General features: G+C 41.2%; 2 protein-coding genes across 2 annotated transcripts in view; one reads left to right on the forward strand and one right to left on the reverse strand.

Annotated features, from left to right (window-relative positions):
* The window catches only part of LOC119121608, a 408,423-nt gene that overhangs the window by 215,769 nt on the left and 167,816 nt on the right, over positions 1-24,838 (reverse strand). The gene's annotated exons all lie outside the window — the stretch shown is intronic.
* On the forward strand, positions 17,142-24,706 carry LOC119129701. The gene is made up of 6 exons (XM_037263082.1): positions 17,142-17,606; positions 19,137-19,184; positions 19,474-19,506; positions 19,656-19,803; positions 19,914-20,075; positions 20,255-24,706. The coding sequence occupies exons 1-6, from the start codon at positions 17,556-17,558 to the stop codon at positions 21,046-21,048; spliced, it is 1,236 nt and encodes a 411-aa protein (XP_037118977.1). The 5' UTR covers positions 17,142-17,555; the 3' UTR covers positions 21,049-24,706.

Below are 24,838 nucleotides of genomic sequence, written 5' to 3' on the forward strand. Positions count from 1 at the left end.
TGTCATTCTTACCCAATCGGAGAGAGCAAAGGCGGGCTTTTAGTGTAGCGTTCAACCAATGAGCGAGAGGAAAGTGTCAAGTGTGGAATCTGATTGGCCAGACACCGGTTAAAGTAATCGGGGACATACCCTAGCAACAGCCCGCCTTCTTCCACATGGTTGGTGTGACGTATACAAGTGACATATGATTGGTTAGAATCGCTCATGGGCGTTTCTCACAGCTGAACTGGCCACTGTTGTTTTGGTTACCAAACTTCTCGGGAGTATAGACCGGAAGTAAGCTGCAAAGGCCGGAAAGTTAAGAAAGTGCTTAATATTAAGTGTTTTTAGCGAGGCAGAACGTTAGAGGGAGTAGTTAAGAATCATGTGTGTGAAAGCCTCAACAGTGTCATAAGTATGCAGATAAATGGTGAGCGTTTGCACAAGTGACACAATCCCCCCCAGATTATTGTAAAAGGAGAATCATCTCAGCACGAGAGCCTGTTTAAATGTGGCTCGCTCTGGCCGGCAGATGTTTGCGGTGCTTGATATTGTCGATGCACATTCTCTGTAAATCTCTAAGGCTCTTGGTGTAAAGTGAAAAGCACATTAGTACCAAATATTTTTAGGCTTTTTTGTCATAGACATCTTTGACAATGCTAATTGCATGTTGGCAAGCTTGATAAATGTTAAAATGAGAGGTGTGCAAAATTTAACCAGATCTTTTAAACATGGCTTGGACATTTTTGGTAACTATGTACTCCATCCATCTGTCCGTCCATCCATCTGTCTGTCCATCATTCTAGGGTCGCAGGCGTGCTGGAGCCTATCCCAGCTGTCTTCGGGCAGTAGGCGGGGTACACCCTGAATTGGTCGCCAGCCAATGCACAGAACTTCAGAAGTAGGTCATGTTATGCAACTATGCAATGCCTGCCTTCAGCATAACCATATAAGGTTGCTGCATTCATGATAATGTTACTACTAAAGGAGATTACTAGTACTATAGAAATGTGACTTAAAGCTTTGCCTCATCTTTGTGAAGGCAAGCAGCATTATAGACAATGGATTTCCCTTGTTAAAATGTACGGCTAGCAACTTCACATCAACCAAGTTTTTTTGTTTTGTTTTGAAAAGGCAGATGCCGATCTGATCCCCGACACATTATGCCTGATTCTGTGTGTGCTGAGTTTTAACTGCGCCTCACAGCAACAGCACATATATGCATATATGCCAAACTCATTGCACTTTAAAGTTGTCAAACCTGATAATTTGTTTGGCCCGCATTTCAAACACTATTCCAGAAATAATTTTAGCCAAGATATGCAACGCGCTCTTATCAAAGGCGCACAGATGCAGTGACGTACGCACAGTGTGTCGTTGAACTCTGTAACATACTTGCTGATCTAAGATTGCGGGAGGCCACAGGTTTACAACGTCACGCGAGGCGCGGGTACTCCCTGGTCTTGCTCTTGCCTGACCTCAGCGTAATCGAGCCTTGTCGACGTTGACCTCGCACGGATTGTTTATGTAAGCAAGCAGTCCCCATCTTGTTTGAGTTAACGTTTTTTTTTTTTTGCCAAGCACTCCTCTTTTTTTGGTAAAACACTATTTCTTCTCTCAAAGCTGTGCTGCATATGCGGAAATGAGGCGATGACACACTGCCAAGTGTGTTTTTGTGGTCCGTAAGTGCTGATGCTGATTTACAGTACATATTGCTGGAAAAGTGGAAAGTGTAGTCAAGGACAGTCAAACACAAATGAAATCAAAAACTGGAGGCCTATTGTGAATTTTCATTTGTTGTTGGTAATGCTGGATGGTTAAAATGTTGTGTTACTTTAGAGGCATATTTATTCCATTTTTTGTAAGCTCCCATTTCTTTACTCCATATATTGATGATAAATATACATATATTGAATTTAAAATCTCAGATCTGCATAATGGCAATAGACTTTTTTTTATTTTAATAATGGTTGATTGTTTTTTAACTACAAATTTGCAACAACAACAAAATTATGCAATCAAAAAGGTTCCAATGCAATAGTAATCTGAAAAGAATGCTGAAATCCAAGCAATCTTTTACATCGCTTGAGATTGGAAAAACCTTTATCCCTCCCGCTGTAACATTTCTATTTATAGACTTCATCATCTGAATACACTCTGATCACAGTGGCTCGAACCTTGTAGTGCTTCTTGTCCAGGGCACGGCAGCTCTGCAATAATGAATAAACAAGGCTACATAATAGCATGCTAGCATGTTAGCATGAACTGTCTTTCTCTGGTCACATTAACTGGTATAGCTAGTGTAGTTTCCAGCTTTACATCATGACTAAGTCCCAACGTTTGTTTCAACGTTAATGTGACGCAATCCTCCGCTCAGTCTGCAACAATTGGCGATTAGTCATTGAACCGTTCGTAGCATTTTCTTGAGAGGCCTGTGTGTCATACACCGTCATGTATACTAAAGAAACACCAGCGATGAAACTGTCTGGAAATGTTCCCACAGGCTGAATCAGTCAACTTTTGTCCGAAGTGACAAATACAACAATGTACACCCACACACAAAGGGATGTACTGCATTGATCACTTATCAATATTAATGAAATGAATGCAATTATTTACTCTAATAATGACTTTACAATGGTTTAGGGTGTGTTCTAAATTCCCAAAAAAATATATGCATTTTTTATTATTTGCCTTGGAATGGAACACCATTGCTCAGTAAACATTTGGTTGCATACGTTTGCTATTTAAAAATCTTGGAAGCAATTTTGAATTATTTATAAATATTTGTAACTTCCCTTCCTACTATTATTTGGCACTTGTGTTTGTTCCGTGTAGCCTTCTCATTTCAAGTGCACTGACTCCAAATAAACCGGTCCTCCAATTCAACACAGAAGTAGAATTAAAGTCAGGGCATGGCATTTAAAAAAAGTGACTGCCAGGATTTCGGGATCGGGGTGTGTAGTTTCTAACATTACTGTACATTGTGCTAATCGATGGCAAGTAATCATCTGACAAGGTTGTACGTAAAAAGAAAAGGCTGCTTATCACAGCCTCTTCCGATGCCTTTACCATGTTGACGATAAAGTGATTGCACCGGTTTTAACTGAACCACACCTGTCAAGTGTGGACACGCCCAAAAAGTAATGCTGTGGAGAATAATGTCAATCTATATGAACTGGAACAAAAGGGATATATTTCAAACTTGCATGTAAATATACCCCATCATGGTGCACATTACTCACACTAAATAAAAGACAAACTTTGGGGGGCAGGGTCGTGCGGCGACATGAGGTTGAAAAGGCTCAAATAAAACAAGCATATCCGTCACTGTGGCAACTGGCGAACTTGAGCTATTTCATACACTCAAACAGCGGGTCTCAAACAACAAACATTCTTCCTATAAATATGCAAAACAAGCCTGTCCTCATTTGTGGGTGGGAAGCGGAGATGGATGGTGCAGGACCACCCACCCGTGGATGTGAATCTACACTTTAAATAGATGCGACATCCCTGCTCTCATTTTATATTCTTTGTGATGCAATTCAATCCAATTAGCACTGAAAGATATTTTTGAAATTTTCTTATGTTTTTTCTTTAAGATGAAAATTCCCCACCAATAGGCCGCCATATTTTGGGTATTCTTTTTTTGAAATACCCTGTTGGTTTTTGAGTTCAAAAATAAAAATATCACATCATCAAATTATTTAAATTTGTGGGGAAAAAAATACAAAAAATAATGTGAATGTCTAAATGCTTCACAATTCATTTTTTAATTAATGAAAATTCCCCACCAATAGGCCGCCATATTGAGTATTCTTTTTTTAAATACCCTGTTGGTTTTTGAGTTCAAAAATAAAAATATCAAATCATCAAATTATTGAAATTTGTGGGAAAAAAATATAAAAAAATAATGTGAATGTCTCAATGCCTCACAATTCATTTTTTAATCCATGAGAAATCTGACCCAAGGGTGCGCCCTCCCCCCCTCCCTTTTGTAAATCCCTGATTGACATCATTATCAGCCATTTAGTTGATTTATGAACAGGAAAAAGCATTTCTAGCAAACCGCCCTGTGGTTCTGCCTTCAATCAAATGTAAGAAAATAAACGGCAAACTGCACACACACAAGTTGAAACCCACATGAAATGTGCTTAAAAATACATCATTCACTCATCTTTTCCAAGTAAATTGCAAGTCTGTACATTCAAAAAAATTCATGAGTCGGGTTAATTGTGAGTTGTATGTTAGGGAAAAGTCTGTCTTTTCAACAGTTTTGCACCAAAGGGCGTGGCAGGGGACATCGCGTGTGAGGGCGCCGTAATTACTCCCGTCTCTTGAGACACTACATACAATATGACATGTTTTCCCGTCGTGATTGCCTGCAAGCTTTTGCTGGTGCACTTTGCAGCCTGTCACGCATACTTGTTATTTATGAGAAAAAAAACCTGACACGTGTGTTTGGGTGTCTGTGCACATTATTTTGCCCATCTGGCATTTCAGACCCACAGCTGCAGGGTTCAGGGTTTGGCTCATATCCGGTGCTGAGCTGGCAGTGGAGGGAGGGCTGTCAAAGGGTCTGAGGGTGTGCAAAGAGTCGCCACGCCACTCCCTTCCTGCTGTACTATTCCACGACTTCACTTGCACTCCAGAACTTTTTGTCTCCTGGCATCAGAAAAGGGGGTCTGTGTGTCAGTACTATACAGTGTGTGCTGTTCTTAACCCTTTAGAGCCAGAGGAAAACTCAAAACTTCAGCCCTCCACATGGTTTGAAATACTTTACAAGAGATTTTTTTGTTTTAAAAAGTTTATAATAGTACGCATAAAGCCTTCACGGCAATTAGTTAAACATTAAATACTGGGTCAGATACAGTTAGCTGGATTAGCCATCTGGCAGTAGTCTAACCCATTTGATATATCTGGATACAGGAATTAATAAAAAAAAAAAAAATCAACCTATTCGTTCCATGCTATATAATATTTTGAATTCATTTTTACTTTTCATTTTTAATGCTATTCTTTTTAAAACACGCTTGTGTTGGTGTAAACTTGGTAATAACATTTTTTTTAAAATAAAACTAGCAAGGGTCTATAGTTAGCATCATAGCACATGACAAAATCAGTCGAGAAAAGCTAGCGGATAAAACGACAAGGAGATGATTTATACCCAAATAATTTGGAAAAATAAAGGCCCCAGACAAGTGGCGTCCCCTGGGCCCACATCAGGTAATTACCCCCGGGTGTTATGTTCATGTGTGTGCGTATGTGCATTCATACACTCATGGGTGTGTTTATAATAAGCAGTGCTGCCAGCAAGGGGTAATCCAGACATGTTAGAATCAGTGTCACCTTCAGGACTTTACTTCAAACACTCACTGGTCCACAACAGCCATTGTCCGCCGCAGCAGGAAGGGGGCCATGTGAGAAATATTTTTGCAGTGAAAAATAAGAAACAATGTCTCAGTTCTGAATCAGTTCTGAATATAAAACGTGTAATACTCACAAAAGATGCTGATTAAATCGAATTAAAATGAACAGTTTTTGTCAACTTTTTCCTTCAGTCTTCCTACAACGGTAATAGTAGTTGTTCCTTGCAGAGGATAAAGAATATATATACCTATGAGTAGGATATTATCATCTACGTGTGCTGCTGCGCCATATTTGTTGCGTTTTGTGGAACGACATTGCCACATAGCCTGTCAGTCTACGGCATTTCTTGTTTCATGCTAGCATTAAGATAGCGGAGGTTATGTTCTATTCAACATGCATTCTCTTTTTTGAATTTACTACTTATATATGCCAAACTGGTGCGTGTTGGGAAGAGAGTTCATTCACCTGTCACCATACGGCGCTCGATGACACACCACACGATTTCATTAGAGCGGGAGTGCTGAGCATGACTCATGGGATTTGTTTGCACATAGAACCCAAGTGGTAACACTCACCCCCGTCTTCGATCGATTCAATGCACGAGCGTGGGTGAAGTTGCTCCGTTTTTGCCCGCAGATGGATGCTGGCCTCAACAGAGCGGCTCAGGAACACACAGCTGTTTCTAATCGGTAACTCAGCACTGATGGTCGACCTAAATTCTGCATCTTTGAACCCATGGCCCTTCTATGCACAGCCATGGGGGAAGGTAGAGAAGGGAGCAGGAAGAAAAACAAGAGGAAGGAGTAATGATAAAAAACATGCCAGAGTCAAGTATGTAATAAGTCGTGTACATTATTCACGTGTTGTTTTCTTTGCATGCTGTGCAGGTAGATGGCCGATCCAGGTTGCATGCTTAATAATAGAGCATGGTTCCTGTAAACGTTTCCACAGCCGCAAAGTACAGCTGTCTAAAAAAAAGAAAGTCTCATAAAAAAAAATAAAAAAAACACATCCTGACCATCAATTTTCTGTTCTTGTTACACTTGGAGAGCCCCTTTTATTTTTCTTCCAAAATTGCTTTTCTTTGTCAACACCCATCCCTGCCATCCATCAAAATTTCATAAAGTCGTGTGCTGTCTGTATTTAAATGAGCAGCATTCCTTGCATGCACTCGGGGTCCCCCAACTAACTGGCAAAGATGTGCGGGTTCCTTTCCAAAAATCCTGCAAAACAACACGCGTTAGCTTTATGCGCTAACATTTGTTCAGGCTGTTTCGCAGAGTGGGCGGAACTTGAAGTGGGTCACTTTGTCTCAGGACAAGCTGAGTATAAATGAAGAAGTGAAAAATACAGGAAACTGCAGAGAGTTGATTTTGGCACCGGATTACTAAAGACAATGTTTGACTAAAGTGGCACATGAGTTGAGTCATTGCATAACTTTTAATTTTCACACGGATAACAAAAGTCAATTTTGCATGATACGGCTCTGTTTTTTTTTGTGGTACTTTGTGGAAAGGTTTTGAGGACCGATCCCCTAAAAATATACAGGCAGGAACATTTGTAAATAGGGAGAATTTTTTTATTGTTCTCTTTTCACGCAGCTTTTCTCTGCCGCAATATGTCTTCATTTTCTGAGGAAACACAAACATATGGTTGCATTGTCCTGTGTTTTGTATGTTACACCCCGCCGTGGCGTTACATAAACAAAGATGAGGCTGCCACAAGTTTGAGGCTTTGAATTCACACATTAAAAAGTGTGTCCATGAAGTCCAACAAGACGGCAATGAGGAAATAGATCACAGACACGTGGTCAGCTTTTTTGTGTGTCTGCTTATGCCTAAATTTCCTTTTTAGCAAAGATCTCGCCACAAAATCGTTACACATGCTCACTTGGGATGCCCTCCTTCATATATATATGTTTTTTTTTTTTTTTAACTCATTCACTACCATTGACAGCTATAGACGTCAAAGATCCATTCCAACTCGCAGTGAATTAATTTACAACAGCAACATCTTGCTGGAATCTTTCCATTTTGCATGTTGTGCCTTTCAACATTTGTTTGATCATCCCTCTTTGTGATATGTTGCCTTTTGACCTGATGTCAGCCGTTATGACTCCATGGGCACCATAATGATCGTAAACGTTTTATAGCAAGTACCTAGAGTGACAGTTTATTGTTTTATCATATGCCTTGGATATAAAACAGAGTAAAACAGTCATCATATGGTTATATATGAATCAAAGAATCGTCCACGTGACACTGGTTGACTTACAAGTGGTTTTCGTTTCAACATTTCCCCATTAAGGGAACGATGTAATGTTAATTCAGCTCAAGCTGTCTATATAAAACAATATTAACTGTAAAGTTAATGTGACACCATTTTGTTTTTGTTGTACAATACGATACAACTTTATTTTTATAGCGTACACAACAGCTGGATCTGTAACAAATATAATAATGAGACAACAACAAAGACAACAAAAACAGTCAATTAAACCTCAAATACAGTATTAATGTTAAAATACAGTCGTAGAACTAAAACAAAGTCAGTCGAAAGCCGAAGAATAGGAATGGTTTGTCAAACGAGTTTTGGAAAATGGACGTTGGTCCACCTGACACTTGGTGTAAAACGGCAACGTGGTACGATGTGACGCCTTCTCAGCATTGGATGATTCACCTTCTGCTCGGCATTTGGAAATTGTAGGGAAGTTCAGTTGCGCTTTCCAGATGACGTCACTTGTTGAGACGTGTGACTGTAATTTTGACAGGCAGCTTTCAAAATACATGCAGACACATTTGTTTTTTTGCGGTACAAGGACTTCTGTTTTGACAACGCTGTCAAAATGTGAGCTCTTTACCGTCCAATGTTTCATCAAACCATTTGTGTTCTGTCATCAGCTATAAATATGAATTTTGCGTGGGATATGTTGTCAGTTTGAATGGATGATCGAGGGAACTGTATTTTGCACTTTGAATCCAATGATATCTCTTATACGACAATACTGCACAATTAAAGGTGCATTATTGCTGTCATGTAGAAACTGACGGTGGCATCGTCACGCATGAGTTTCGTTATGACTTTCTGCTAAACTTGACGACAGTTTCTCGTGATAAGATTCCAAGAATACAACAACGAGGAGAGGATTTACGTTATCGCATAAAGGGCCGATTCTTTTGTCTCGATATTCGTTTCATATTGTGGATGTTTCCGGGTTTTTTTTTTTAACTTTCATTTCACTCCAGCTTTTTGTGGACAACATAAATTAAATGTTTATTAGCATTTTTTGAAGAATTTATTTGGTTTGTAAAAAACCCCCAAAAAACAACAACAACACACACAGAAGCAGACAGAGAGAGAGAGAGAGAGAAAAAAAAGGTCGTTAGAGGAGCTGATTTGAAATTGAGCCCAAATATTTGAGCACGCCTGCAATTTACATGTTTCTTTCTTTGGCTTAGCATATTTTATTCTTATGAATCAACTGAAAATATGATGGTGACTTTACTAAGCACTATTTTTAAATTGTGTGCTGTGTGTGAAAGCACACGTTTGAGTGTGTTGCATCGATGAGTCAGAGGAAGTTTTGACATATTGTGTCATTTAGGAGAGTGAGCAAACAAGCTTTTTGGGAAATTTACAGAAAATCTGATCATGGCATCATGGCAACACGCCTTAAATGGAATTTTTTTTCAACCCCATGTGAACGTTACAACTCACCAATTCCAGTTGAGCGGCCAGACATTTTCGATTATTATGTAGATCTCCTTTATAGGCGGAGGAACCTTTTTTTTTCAGTTGAAACGGACATAAGGAAGCAATAATTTCTTCCGTTCAACAACGAAAGCTAAAGATGAACAAAAAAACAAAAGTATATAATTGCATTATCTTTAATAAATTTTTGAAATATTATATGATTAAAGGTATTTTTTTTAGGGTTAAATGTCAATTTGAACCGATAGTTTTCAGGTTAGACAATTATAAATAATTATATAATCGCATTTTTTAAATATACATTCCAGTGTGAAGCATTTAGCAAACTGGTTTCATTAAAAAAAAAAAAAAAAAACAGCTTCATCTTGCTCATCTGGGTTTTCAAGTAGGAAAATAGCAAATACAGCATAAGGAAGATGGGAGCGCTTCAGGGCCTAATGGGCCTTGAGGTGTACACATAGAAAAGTGTACACAATAAATTAGAAAAACATGAAAAGAGATGGGGACAGGCAAAAGTGTACACCATGAGATAGGAAGTGCCGCTAATTTGAAAAGGGATAAATTTAGCTATATGTGAAGGTGTCCAACACAATGAAGTAGAATACGTGATTACTTTTATTTAATCAACTATAATACCGTGCTCTACTATATTAGGACTAGAGGCTTCATCCAAGGCCTGTATTTTGTTACCCTCTTATTAGGCACACCCACAAACTAATTAGAAATTTACTTGTAGACAGATAGAAATGCTTAGTTTTGATCGACACTCTCAAAGAGGTATTAATTTAGCAATATGGCAATTACTGTATTGTGATTATTACGTCTTGATTTGCCTCTCTTAGTAAGTATAAGTAATCCAAATTTTAGAACTACATATGGAATATAGTGCTTTCAGTATAGTTCACATGTACTGTAAATTAATTTATGTAAATCTAATGTTAGCTTTTGCAGGGGAGAATTCACTGGACACGATTAAAGAGAGAAAAATGTGGTGGCATTAAAATCAATTCCACCAGCCAGGGCCTAATTTGACATAAAGTTATGTTGCTATGGAAATGCCGCCATCTTGTGGATTGCGTAAGAAATGGCTGTCTCTGAGCGGTGTACAGACGTATCTACTCCACGTTTTAGTTCGCCTGCGCTTTGTCACTTTGTTCTGTCAAACGGTGCAAGTACGTACACTAAGTACACACTTGCGTGGGGTGGGAAAAGCCAGGCTCACGCAGGTGCTTCAAATAGTTTGAGTTCAAAAAGTCAGTCTTTTTTTTTTTTTTTTAGGTAACCGGCAATGGCATTTTGTAGCGGCACTAAAAAAATACACTTTTTTAATTTTTTTTTAATATATATATACACACAAACAATAAAAAAACAATCCGGTATGAATATCAGTGGTGAGAACAAAATCGTAATGAATCCCCACTCCAATATTGTTACAATAAAATCTTTTTTTTTCTGCAGGATTTGTTTCCGAATGATGGCCTGTGCATTGCTTACACGATCGTGTCCAAACGATTTTGGGCTTAAGATGTCCACATCTCACGAAAGAAAAACAAGCCATGCCACCAATGGTAGAGGCTAATAATTTCAGTGACGTTCCATTCCTTTATGGTCTTTGTGTGTGTCCACAACCGTCGTCATTATGATTTTTTTTTTTTTTTAGTTATTTCTTAATTAGGTTGCATGTGTTTTTGGTCGCGACGATTTCTACGACTGCCACTATATTGGTTGCAGTTTCATGATCTTTTTTGTTTTTCGCTTGGTATTGTATAATGGTTACTGTTTGGCTTCAACCGTAATGAAATACATTCTTGTCACGTACTGTATTTTTGAATGCACGTTTAATGAAAAAAAAAAAAACATTCAAACATTCATTGATATAATTACTTGAAAGTCAACAAAGCATGCAGGGAAAACCTCTTGCCTTGTGACGATGGACAAGGGAGCGTCATTATGCACCAGAAGTGGCGTAAATAAAGGAGTGCCGTGAACGCCTCTTCATTTGCAGTGATGACCTCACCAAGCACCCCATTCTCAGCCCCCCATCAACTCCACATTTTAGTTAGCCTGCTCTTAGTCAACAACAATCATGCTTGAAAATCAGTGGGAAGAACAATATTTTTTCTGCAGGATTTGTTTCCGAATGATGGCCTGTGCATTGCTTACACACCATCGTGCCCAAACGATTTCGGGCTTAAGATGTCCACATCTCACGAAAGAAAAACAAGCCATGCCACCAATGGTACGCAAGTGAACCCATAAAGGCTATTTCAGTGACGTTCCATTCCTTTATGGTCTTTGTGTGTGTCCACAATCGTCGTCATTGTGATTTTTTTTTTATTTATTTTTTTAGTTATTTATTAATTAGGTTGGATGTCATTTTGGTCGCGACGATTTCTACTACTGCCACTAAAGGCACCACCGGGATAAGGGGCACTCGAATGTCGAGAAGACGGCTGTGTATCTGCTCAGTGGAGTTGGAAAAGAATCGAAAAGACTTCTGAAAGGACAAAACGTGCCGCTCGTCGTGACTCGGAACCGCAACAGTTATGACATTTTGTAAAGACTTAAAGGAGACTAGCAGGCAGCTGTATGGCGTAAGACAAAGGGGGTTATGTAAGGTTACGCGGCCGCTTTTGCGTCCGTGTATCACGCACGCACGCACTCGTCATAAAGTTCCCAAATGCAGCCAATGAACGAGCAACAAATGTGCAACCTTTCGAAGCGCCATTGAAGATGACGGCGATTGAGAGCTTTATAGGAAGCTCGCTCGCTGAGTTCTTTCGGCTCGTTTAGTTCAGTGGATTCGCCTGCTCGCATCTCTCCACGCGACTCCAGCACCAGCAGGTCCGAACGCTTCCTCCCTTCCTAGTCATCCTCGAAAGAAGATGAACTTCTCCAAGCTGCTGTGCTTGGTGCTCGTGTGCAGCGAGCCATTTGGGCAAGGTAAGGCCGTTGAATTCAATGACTATGTTGCTAACCATTTTGCGCAAGCTTTTAGGCGCATGAATAAAACTGGACTTAGGAGACGACGCTTTTGTTGTGTGCGCGCGCGCCTTGCTTTTTCTCTGCCACATCACTTTACTTATACACTATAAAGAATAAATTCGGATTTTTGTAAACAAATTGAAATACATTTTTCATTTTCAAACAGAATGTGGCGTTTTTGAATCTAGATAACATGTTCCCTTGATTTCAAAGAAAGCCTATATTTAAAAAAAATAATTCAAAACCACCCATGGAGACTTTCATTGCAAACCATTAAAGAATTCCGATTTTTGTTTTAAACAGTTAAAGGGATTCACATTATAAATTTTCCAACCAAACATGGCGTTATAGATCATTATAATGTGTTATCTTGATTTCAAAGAAAGCCTATTTTAAAAAAACAAAAACATTTCAAACCACTCGTGGAAACTATCATTGCAAACGATATACACTGTTAGAAATAAATTCGGACCTTTTTTCAAACAATTAAAAGACATGGTTTTAAAGAAAGCCTTTTTAAAAAAAACATTCCAAACGTGGAAACTTTCTCATTGCAAATGCTATCATCTTTAAAGAATAAATTCGATTTTTTTTTTTAAACAAATAAAGGGAATCACATTTTGCATGTTCTCACTGAACATTGCGTTTTTGAATATAGATAATCAAAATGTTACCTTGGTTTCAAAGAACCCCTATTTCAAAGAATACATTTAAAACCACTCATTGCAAACGGTCTACACTATAGACTACACTATACACAAAACTATAGACAAAAAAGGAATCAGTTTGCGTTCAAACAGCACACGTTTTTTTTTCTCCCTTTAATCCAAAAGTTAATTTGGTTTCAAAGACAACCTATTCAAAACAAAACATTTCTAACCACAAAACCACTAACCACTCTAGCCACAAAAAGGCTAATAATCACATTTTGCATTTTCACACAGAACATGACGTTTTTCGTTAAAAACAAACATTGACAACCACTCATGGTATAGAGTAAAAAATAATTCATTCAGAAAGCAAGGGAATCACATTTTGCTTTTACAAACAGAACTCGGTGGGGAGGAGTAGAGATCATCGAAATATGTTCCCTTTGTTTTTGTTTGAAACAACATTTCAAACCACTCATAGAAAAGAAGACAAGACAGACACATTCAATTTGGCCTTACGCATGGCGGATTACAATTTGGATCCAGTGGTGTAACGTAAATAACAAAGACAACAATTGACAATGGCAAAATGAATATTCAGAAATGAACATGGCAAATAGCGTCTAACATGCTTTCCTCAAATGTGTACTTTGCACACAGACCAGACCAGAGTGGGTGATACTTTGCCCTCTTCTGCTTTTCTAGTGCTGGCGGACACGACACCAGAATGCAAGGTCAAAACTCCCGGCACAGCTGTGCAGTGCAGGGGCAAGAAGGGCGGAGCGGTCAAATTGAAAGTGACAGGCACAGTTCCTGCCAATGATCCGGATGTCACGTGGCATAAGGATGGGGGCCCTTCCCTTACCAGTGACGACACTGAGTACAAGATTACTGGTATCAAGAATATCAATCTGGAGATCCTGAACCTGGCAGAAGACGACAAGGGAGAGTACAAAGCCCAAGGCGTCACACCAGTCGAAGACTTCAATGTCCATGGTTAGATGTTGCAGGACAGCCGCTGGCCGCACGAAAGCTTCTTGTGCACCGTTTCCTTCGCATGTTTTAGGAATGTGGGGGGAAAAGGCACGCCCACAGGGACAACACGCACACACTCCACACAGGGAAACTCTCTTATGCTCAGGAGAAAAGTTGGAGAAAAATGTCCAAAATTTGACCAAAATAGCAAAACATCTCGGCGTCCTTTTCAAAGGGCCACTTAGCGCCACAGTCTTTGCTCCAATGTACTTTGCGCACAGACCAGAGTGAGTGATTCTGCTTTTCTTGTGCTGGCAGTGGTGGACTGCTTGGGTGGCAAAACCTCCGAACCAGCCGGCCTGTGCCAGGGCAAGCCGGGTGGCAGCATCAAATTGGGGCTGTCAGACGGAACTGGCACCTCACTCTCCTGGAAGAAGGGTGTGACGAACATTGAGATCGGTGCCAAGTACGACGGTCCAGTCAACGAGGCTACCCTGACGATCAAGGACCTGGACGACGACGACGAGAAAGAAGTGTTCTCGGGCGGCGTCACCAGCGCAATGGAAAAGTTTTCCGTCCAAGGTTTGATGTTGCAGGAAAGCCGCTCGCTCGCCACGCGAAAGCTTTTTGCGCACCATATATTGACGTAGGCACAATCAACGCACGCGCGCACACATTTGCAGGCTTGGATTCTCCTGGCAAGCCACAAAAGAGCAAGTCAGGAAAACAAGAAGGTGCACATGACAGCACCTTAGCCAAATGATTACCAAACATTTTGCTAAATGTACACTCACAATCCATCCCGTGTTACCAGAATGTACATCTGCTTTTCTTGTGCTGGCAGTGGCCGACTGCTTTGGCGCCGCGGGCAGCAACGTGCCGTGCCAGGGCGAGCTGACCAAAGCCCTCAAATTGAGAATCTCAGACGCAGTTAGTGGTTCTAAAGTCGAATGGGAGAAAGTGGGCGGCAAGTTACCCAGCAACATCCATAAAGTAGGAACCAAGGAGGAAGGTCTGAAATTCCCGTCCCTGGCACCAGCCGACGCGGGAACCTACAAGGCCACCTACGACTCCAAGGATGTGTCCTTCACTGTCAGCGTTCCGGGTGAGTTTGATGTTGCAGGACAATCCACTCACTGGTACGAGAGCCGAAAAGCTTTGATTGAGCCGGAAACATTTTGCATTTCATTGGCAGTGGAAACCAACCAATAAGCTAGCCCATTCAGCAGCACTTTTTGTTTTACAAACCGCACTCGCAGTACTGCGCGCAAAAGTGTGCGGCAAGTTCAAACGTTGCCAGCTGACCTTTTCCAATTGCCATTCTCCCATTCAGATACGAAAGGAACCAGTGAGAGCGACACCAAAAAGAAGGAGTCAACTGAGAACGCCAAGGACAACAGCGGCGGCGGCGGCAGCAGTAACAGCGGCACTGACCAAGTCAATTTGGACAAGGGCAACGGCGGCGGCCTGTCCTACTCACCTGCTCTGCTGGTGACGGTCACCCTGGTGCATCTGCTGCTTCAGCTGGCCGCCTAGAAGACAGCAGCAAGCTGAAGGTGGAGGCAGAAAAAGCCAGCGCCGGCCGGCCAGCCAGCCCACCAGCCATTGATTGGTCTCTGCATGCGTTCTACTACCATTGATTTGCCACTGTACATTTTGCCATTGAATTGCCACCATAGGCGCATTTAGTCATTGATTAAGCTTACATTTGCCACTGTAGGCGCATTTAGTTGGTAAGTTTTGGCGCATTTAGTCATTGATTAAGCTCATGGAGTTAGATTTGCTTTTCCTTGGATTGCTTGAACTCAATGCTGCTCGATTGTTCTCTTTTCCCTATATTCAATAAAGTCATCAATCTTTGTTTTGAATGAGCTCATTCGCAAACGGCGGCTACATTTAGGGCTTTAATGACACACAATATGATTGATTGATCATTGCGTAAGCTGAGTGTTGAACAAACTTGCTGCATCCACCAAAGATGAAATTGTGTTTGTATTTTTCTCTTCGCCAAAAGTACATGCTTCATAAAGTTAAAAAACCAAAATGAAATGAAAAAACACATGGAAAGGCTAAAGGAAATTCGGAGAAAATGTCTGCTTTAATGAAAGCCTTACTAATTATTGCAGCTCCCTCTCGCTAATATTTGGAGTAAATACATAGACCAAATACCACGTTTTAAGAATGAAAACAAGTACATACATGGAAACAAACAATTTGTATTACTGTGCTGAAAGTGATAAAAGTGATATTGTTTCGGTAAACTATTAAATAATCCATAATCCATCTAATATTTATATTTGGTAGGAGAAATCGATGCTAACAAAAAGACATCCAACCTAATTAAGAAATGACTCGAAAAATCACAATGACCACGATTGTGGACACGCACGCACACACACACACAAAGTCCATCAACGAATGGAGCATCACTGAAATGCTCACTGGCGGCAGGTCTTGTTTTTCTTTTGTGAGATGTGGACATCTTGAGCCCGAAATCATTTGGACACAATTGTGTAAGCAATGTCCAGGCCATCATTCGGAAGCAAATCCTGCAAAAAGAAAAAACAAAGATTTTATTGGAACAATATTGGAGTGGGGATTCAATACGATTTTGTTCTTCCCTCTAATTTTCAAGCCTGATTGTTTTTTATTGTTTGTGTGGGGAAAAAAATGTGTATTTTTTAGTGCTGCTACAAAATGCCATTGCCGGTTACCTAAAACAAAATGGCTGACTTATTCAACTGTAAGTCTTTGAAGCACCTGCGCAAGCCTGGCTTTTCACGCAAGTGTGTGTACTTAATGTACGTACTTGCACCGTTTGACAGGACAAAGTGACAAAGCGCAGGCTAACTGAAACGTGGAGTCGATGCCTAAGTGTGTGTGTGTGTGTGTGTGTCTTTGTTCTTATTTCCTTTTAGTATGTGGTGCACAGCATACTTTTTCCAGCTATAATTGTATGTCGTAGTACCAAGACCGATCAGAGTGCCGCAGGTATTATTGGAGGAATAAAGTGTCTTGGTTTTTAATGAACACTTATGCCTAGTACGCTACTGTATATTGATATTGTCTGATGGTGCTTGAAGGGCTAATTGTTTTTTTTTTTATTTGGTCTAAAAAGTATTGATCCTACCACTTTTGCACAGTTCAAGTTGTGGTGTGGTCATTTTTCATAACATTAACACATGTTTCAGTGGTGTAGATAACGGAAAATGGATAGATAGATAGATAGATAGATAGATAGATAGATAGATAGATAGATAGATAGATAGATAGATAGATAGATAGATAGATAGATAGATAGATAGATAGATAGATAGATAGATAGATAGATAGATAGATAAAAAAAGGTGAGTGATACATGGATTTATGGTTTTGAACTGTTGCTGGTAGCTCAGGCCAATCAAGTCGATCCCGGGGTGGGTGCATTTGCACTGTGGCGGGGTTGCGGGAGGCATGACGTCACCCGCAACATCCGCGACCCTGGCACCAAAACAAAGAGGAAAAGAAAGACGAAAAAACAAACAAAGGGAGACCAAAATACATTTGCATCACCACATGCAACGTCACTCGACGACAACGTCGTCTTGCAAGCCTCTTAAATCGGGGTCACACATCCTAAGGGGTGGGGTAATATGGGGATGGGTCTATTTCAATACGCGCGGTGTGTGGAGAGACACTGAGAGAGGAGGTCCGGGAGGGGCATCATTCCGTCTGTCTATCTGTCTGTCTGTCTGTCCGTGTGAATGGCGGATGGGGAAGCCGCCGTGTCTGCTGAGAGGGGGGTGGCCGCTGTGATGGAGTTCTAAACCCGAAGAAGGAGCTCACATCTCTTTCCTGCGTTTTGTGCACGTCGCCGCTCCGATCGGACGTCCGCTTCTTCTGAACATGGATCCCGAGAAGACTTTGACGTTCTGTCTCGGGCTCAAGGCTGAGGCGGTACACACACACACACGCACACAATCACACGCACGCACGCACACACGCGTGAGCGCGCGCACACACACTGCTGTCAAAACGCAGGGCATGGATTGCTGCAGAGCAACATGCTTCCATGTTGATAAACACTGCAGCAGCAGCCTCTACTAGCCTGCACTCATGTCTACCTCCGATCTTTTTAATTGGTTCCCCAATTCTGAATTGTAATAATAAATTGCGTGTCTCCTACTCGTCATGCAAATAAAGACTTTAGCAGATGCTCAACAAATATTGGATTCGAGAGTATGAAGAAAAAATGGATGCCTTGTTCTTCTAAGATGCTGCCTTTCACCTGTGTACAGTACAATGTTTACAGCTTTTTTTTTTGCCCCCAGTGATGCTTTATGCATGACAAACAGTTGTAGAAGTGACTAAATTGCTGATTCAGGATTCTGAGAGCTCCACAATGTTAATGACCTTCCATTTTTGCGTGGTGATTAAAGCTTCTCGCCACGAATCAAGTTGCACTTTGTTGCACAGTTATTTGGACGGTGACATTTCAAATAATACTCCTAATCGTCTTTACCTTCGCATACCACCACGATGAATTTGAAGTGAAACAATGCACATGTGATATAAGTATAAACGTTTTAGCCAAAATATGGCATTTCCTAACTACAGTACTTTTAGTTTCAGGGTCCTATTTGGACAAAATGACATAATTATCATTCTAATACTTTTAGGTCAATGATTGGCTGAATGCTTTTGTACTCACAGCAGACACAAGAGAAGGCAGCAAGAGAAAACAAGTGAACCTGCCCTAATTTGCATATGGAAAGATATATGTTGTTTAAAACCACCGTTATAGTCAGACAGCAAGAAAGTTCTGGATTTGGATATCAGTGTACAGTGTTGCTGTGACATTTGAGGCTTGTTGAATTTTGGCTCATCATCATTTCGTGCATACGCGGTCGAGTTCTTTGTGTGCGTTGAATTGCGGTAGAGGGCGATACTTTGTTCCCCCATACAAACGACATATCCATCAGGCAGTTAACAAAAGAGTTCCAAACACAGCCACGGTCTTTCTGCATTGTTGCCTCTCACTTTCACTCGCAATTTGTCACTTTCCTCACTGTGGGCCTCCATGACATTTACACAAGAATGACTGATATACTCATTTTGGAATTTTTGCACACGCTGACAAGACATTTGAATGAAAAATGGGACTTCCGATGTTTGAAATGTGCCGTACGATTGAATTTGTATTTATTAGTCGTGATATTTTACTGGGAGTGCCTCAGGGATCTGTTTTAAGCCCCTTGCACTTTGCAATAGTGATGGATAAGCTGATAGACGAAGTTAGAATGGAACCTTGATGCTCCTTGACCTATAGAGAAATGTTTGTTTAGATGAAAAAAATTATACATGCAGTTTGAAACCGGTGGAGGAAATTATTATGTGATTGTAGAGTCTCTGCTAGAATGAAGTTGTGGAAGTTCACAATGAGGTGTTTTCTGTAACGGTTGCATGTATCTCTTTGTCTTTCACTAGATGACAATGTCCCTGAGATACTTGGATGGGACCACCGAGGCTTCCACGGTGAGCAGCTCGACCTTCGCTATTCATTTCAGAACGCTATGAAAATCAGGCCTCTGAGCATAACCACAGTGGTCGCCATGGCGACTCAATTATTTGCCGTTACGGCTCGTGTGGTTACCATGCGCGAGGCAGATATCGCTGCGGCTCACTCCGGGCTTTCCTTCACTGATGTAATCATTGTGAAATAATGCCACATATCGGCTCCTGATGGGAAAAAAAAAATGTTTATCTCAATCCATTTATTACATATCACATCTGACAGACTTCAACCATTTTTTTTTATTTACAGGTGGCTGTTCCCAATAAGGAATCGGCCAACAAGGTGTCAATAGTTGTACTTGTGTTAAAAATCTTCTGTATTCAAACTTATATCTTCATAATCATTGACCATCTATCAAAGGACAACATAAATGCATAAACAATATATCCTGGCATTGCAAAGGTCACATGGGGTTTTGTTTTGTCCACCAGGTGGTGAAGCAACATGACGGTTCTGGTAGCCAGCCCGTAGTCAGTCCCAAGTACTGTCCTGGTATAAACAACAATCCGGGTTACCTGTGTGAGACAGGACACTGCTGCGGAGAGACGGGCTGCTGTACCTATTATTACGAACTCTGGTGTGAGTCACCTAACCGCCTTTGTCAGTCGCCATTAAACGAGATCGAAAATATTTGAGGACATCTTAAGGTTGGGTGGGGCTTAAAAATGGGGCTTCACTCTTCCTTGCAGGGTTCTGGCTGCTGTGGACCGTGTTGATCCTCTTTAGCTGTTTCTGTGCTTACCGCCACCGCCGCGCCAAGCTGAGAATCCAGCAGCAACAGAGACAGCGGGAAATCAATCTTATTGCCTATAACGGAACCTACAACTACCCGTCCTCCATGCTGGATCTGAGTAGGTTTATTAAGGGACATACATTTCATCGGTTTGTAGTGTTTAAAGAGAACATGTGCTTATCCTACTTGTATTGTGCAGTCTAACTTTTGTGCCACTCAATTTTAAAACTAAATTGTATACTACTATTCAAAATGTAAAATGAAAATGGACGCTGAAGGTATGCGTTCTTCTTTTAGGTTTTCTGGCCACCTTCAAGTTACCCTCTTACGATGAGGTGGCAGCGGACCCCACCACGCCCCCTCCGCCTTACAGCTCCGTGTTCGCCCTGCAGGGCGGCGCCACGCTAGGGTCCAGCTCCTCTTACCCTCATCACCACCTCCACAGTCACCCCTGCCCCCCTTACCTGGGGCCGGGCCCCAGCGGCCTCACCTCGCCCCAGAGCTCTGACAACTACACCAGCTGCTCCTGCGAATCCTGCTCCCTCACCTCGCCCTGCAGCACCTCCTTCTCCGTCCAGGTGACGGACGAGACGTACGACAGCAGCCGCGTGTCTACGCCCAGCGAGACGGGTGGCGACGGCGCCTTCTTGCCCGGGGTGGGGGGCGGCCGCTTATCCTCGGCCTCGTCTTCGCCACCTTTGGCGCAGGTTCCAGCGGATGTTATCTCGCCGATCGCTCGGAATGTCGTTCCCGGTCGTTCCTATCATGGCAAAGAAGGGATCCCATGTCCGGCTGCCCCGCTCTCACTTCCCCTGCGCCCCCTTAATAGCTACCGCCCCTCGGCCCACCCTCGCCTTCCGCTTTCACCCCTCATTCTGCTCCCTTCCCTTTCCTCCGGGCAAGTCCAGCATCTCATCTACTCCGACCCCTTGCGCGCCACGCTCAACGACAGAGCGGAAGACGGCTTACCTCGCTCCACCACGTCACCTTCTCAACGAGCCGTCCCGGCCGCAATGCGCCCCGACGACGACGAGGATGACGAGGAGGATGACGAGGAGGATCACTTCCGCCACCGACGCCTTGACGGGTGACTTTTTTTCTCGGGTTTTCAGGCATCGAGGTGTGTCGCTGCCTAAGTGAGCGCAGAGACCGAGAAGAGGAAGCGGGCCTCAAGGAGAAGGAAGCGCACGACCAGCGTGGATTGCTCCCTCCGAGCTAAGGAGGGGGTCCTCTCTCCCCTGCTGGACGCCGTTGTCGTCGTGGAGTCCTCGGCTGTCTGACGAGCAAAGATGGAAGTGTTGTTATGTTAGCGTCATCCTCGGAGAGCAAGACTAGTAGGTGAAAAGTCACTGAAGTTAAAGTCTTGGAGGTGAGTGGGAGGACGGGATGAGTTTTATCTCCTCTTCACCTCGGAGAGCAGGTGTTAGTTGAGCCGTGATGATTGTACAAAAGTACAAAAAGCACAAAGGAAAGGTCATTTGGATAGACGTCGATGGGTTTACATGAATTTACTTAATTTCCCTTTTTGAGTCATCCCCCACTCCATAGTCAAAGTGGTAAAGTCCGTCTTTTACTGCACAATAAACCTGTGCTAGGCCACATGACGTCACCAAGGTGAGAGGTCTCGTTTTAATACTAGTGATAGTTAGGATTATGCAAACAACAACAACAAAAATTATTCCCACAAAACATTGAAGTGACACACATACTAAAATTCACCATGTGTGGCTGGGAATACGCAAAAGTGCATTTACGGTCGTTTTTTGTTTTTTTTTGCTCTCAATTTTGAGTAAACGTAAGCTTTAAAGGTAATGAAATCCCCTCCACCCTTTTTATACCAGCAAATGAAGTGATCAAGTTTGATCAAACAATCAAGTTTGGTGGAGGTCGCACACTGTTTGCTGCAATGTGATGGCCGCCACTCTTGCCACACAAATCAGTTTGATGATGATGATGCGATTGATCCATTTGGTATATATATCAAATATAATCATGAATTGATACTCTCCCCAATGTAAAGTAAATTCAACGAGTTGTTTTTTTATTTTTTTCTGTACATGAAGATGTCCTCTCACCAGCTTCATATTATATTCCTGGTGTGCAAATGTTTATATAGCAACACTATTTTATGATTGGATACCGTAATATACAGCTCTCTTGTGTCTTTCAAGGCTGCTAATGTTTAACCCAACTCACTCATACACTGATGATGAATGTATAAAAAGGACTGCTCGAATCCTTCTGGACATTTTTACAGTGAATTGTATGCAGCCAGTCAATACGAGCTCTGATGTGTTTTGTTTTTCGCTGTCTACAAATATTTCGAGTTAGTTTTAAGGCTTAGTCACACTGTACTTCAAAGTCATTAGTTGGACTGTACAGTAGTCGCCCATGTAGAGTGCCCGCCTCAGTGGGTGGGTGACGAGGAGCCCTTGACTGAAGTACCACCTGAGATTGAAGCAGGTTACTCTGTCCTGGTGACGTCTCCATTGTATGGAAATAACACACACGCGTACATAGACTGTATTTAAGCGTCAAACTAATGCGCGTGTGCTACTGTCGTTACCATAGGGGACACGGTTCATCGATAAGAGACTATTTTTGATTTTAAAGTGGCCGTTTTGGTCATTTTATGTGTGAAAGTGATGCTTACTATTAGCCTAAACACTAAGACAAACGTGACTGTTAGATTTGTGATTGCTTGATTTTTAAAGGCCATTATGACACACTGTATGTCTCACAGGGAAAGAGTGCTTACATTTAGATTTTTCCTTTATACCCCACCACTATGAATTTGACAATAATTAGTACCAAGATATAATTAAGCACTATGGCATATAATGACATCATAAGAAAGTGCCACTTCCACTTGTAATTCAACATTAAATTGCACATTTATTTGAACCAACCAAACTGCGATGCTAGCAGAGCTCCTGCCAGATTAATGCTAACATAACATCTCTGCTATTGACATTTTAAATTCTGTTCATGAAAGTGATAAATTAGTGAAAATGCTGAGTGGTTAAAAGCCTGTTAGCCAAAAAAGATCATGTTCAGCCCTTGTCACAGGCATATATCCTTGACAAAAAAAAAAAATACTTTTATTACACAGCAAATTTTAGCTGGTGTTTTTATGACAATATTACACAATACTGACTCCCAGTGGACAAGACAGGAAATGGAGGTATTCAAAAAGTGGGTCAGTGAGGTCATCAAATGGTAAATCTCTAAGAGTTAACACCAAAACTATTACGGTGGTGTATAAATGCAAAGTTATATAAAAAATGTTAACCTACCTGTAACCAAGATGTATCGTACATTTCTGTACTCCTTTAAATCATGTTATTGATTAGCACTAGCTGACGTGTGATTTAAAACAGCCTGTGGTGCCTAGAAGCTCTTTAGGCATAATATATTTTCTCGCTGCTACATGAGCGTGTGTGTGTGCGTGCGTGCGTGTTTTTGTACGTTGTGTGTCGTACACAAAGTCAGTTTTAGCTGTGCTTTTAAGCGGTCACTTTCTAAATAGATGCCGCACACGCGAGAATCGCAAAAGTAGTATTTAGCAATAGTGTTCACACTGTTTTTCCTGACTCTGGTGGAGGCTGGTTGATGGGAAACAAACTGTTGTGAAAAAAAAAAAAAGACTTTTACCTCTTTCGTACTGAGCCGTGAGCTGTGCTGGGCCGAGGCCCTCGATTGTACATACGCAGTATACGTATATACTGTAAGCATTTGAATTGCCTTTGTCTTAAAGGCTTCTCCCAAGTGCAAACAAGAAAGGTGGCTTTATTTAGGCTCTGTTTGTGGCCTCCATGTGTTACTAACATTTGTGTCAGTTGTACGAGGAAAAATCTTAAAATAAAAAAAATAAAAATAATGGTAACACATGAGGACCACCGAGTATTGATTTCACATTAAAGCCGAGTTGTTGAGCGTTGATTCACTGTATATAGAGAACACAGTTTGATTTTTGCCTTCTGTGCAATTGTTTAAGATCAAACATGGCCAAATTTTGCCCTCAATTTAGGTCACGGGCCACTTTAAGACTGTTAAAGACTCCTAAGGACTGTTCGTTGTCTCAAGAGAGCATTTCCTCTATATTTTTTACTCGAGTGAAGCAGGGAATTGATAAGGCAACTTGCCAGGAATACAAAAACACATGATCAACCAAGACTGTTGATTCTTTGTGAAACAACATTTATTCGTGTGTTTAGAAGCAAGCAGGATTTATATAAGTACATGTGACTATGTGAACTAGTTCCGATGAATATTACTACAAGTTGTGGTGTTCTTTTTAAGCTATCTAATATCCGTGCTGCTCTCTTGTGTTGTAACTTAGCATGTGTGAGAGACTTAAACTGTTGTTGTGCAACTGAAAAAACAAAACACACGCTTTTCATGAGGCCAAAGTTGATTGTCATTTTACTATCATGATATTTGTCAATATGAACATCCGGGCGTGTTTATTATGTCTGGCAATGATTCAAAATCTTGGTGTGTATAGCATAGACACCTGTGGTGCATACTCAGATGTGAAATGAGATTCTCTTAACATTTTCATATATTTGTATATTTATTGGGTGCTGTTATCCAGAAGGTTGGTCCTATGATATAATCATCTCCTGATGTTCTTTTTTCTTCACTGCTGCTTCTGGAATTCTATCATGTTGGATACAGACATCTATAGTACTTTAAATCAAGGATGATGTGGATTTGGTGATGAAATAAAGTGGACTGAGTTAGCAACTGTTTGTGTTCTCGTCCTTAAAAGTTGGTTTTCCAGATGATTCTGTTTGGAAAGGAAATGCTTTTAAGAAAACAAGACACTATATATTTTAATCTCCATTTTGTATTTCACAAAAATCATGAAATTGTTTT

This window comes from Syngnathus acus, chromosome 1, assembly GCF_901709675.1.
Source record: "Syngnathus acus chromosome 1, fSynAcu1.2, whole genome shotgun sequence".
Classification (NCBI taxonomy): Eukaryota; Metazoa; Chordata; class Actinopteri; order Syngnathiformes; family Syngnathidae; genus Syngnathus; species Syngnathus acus.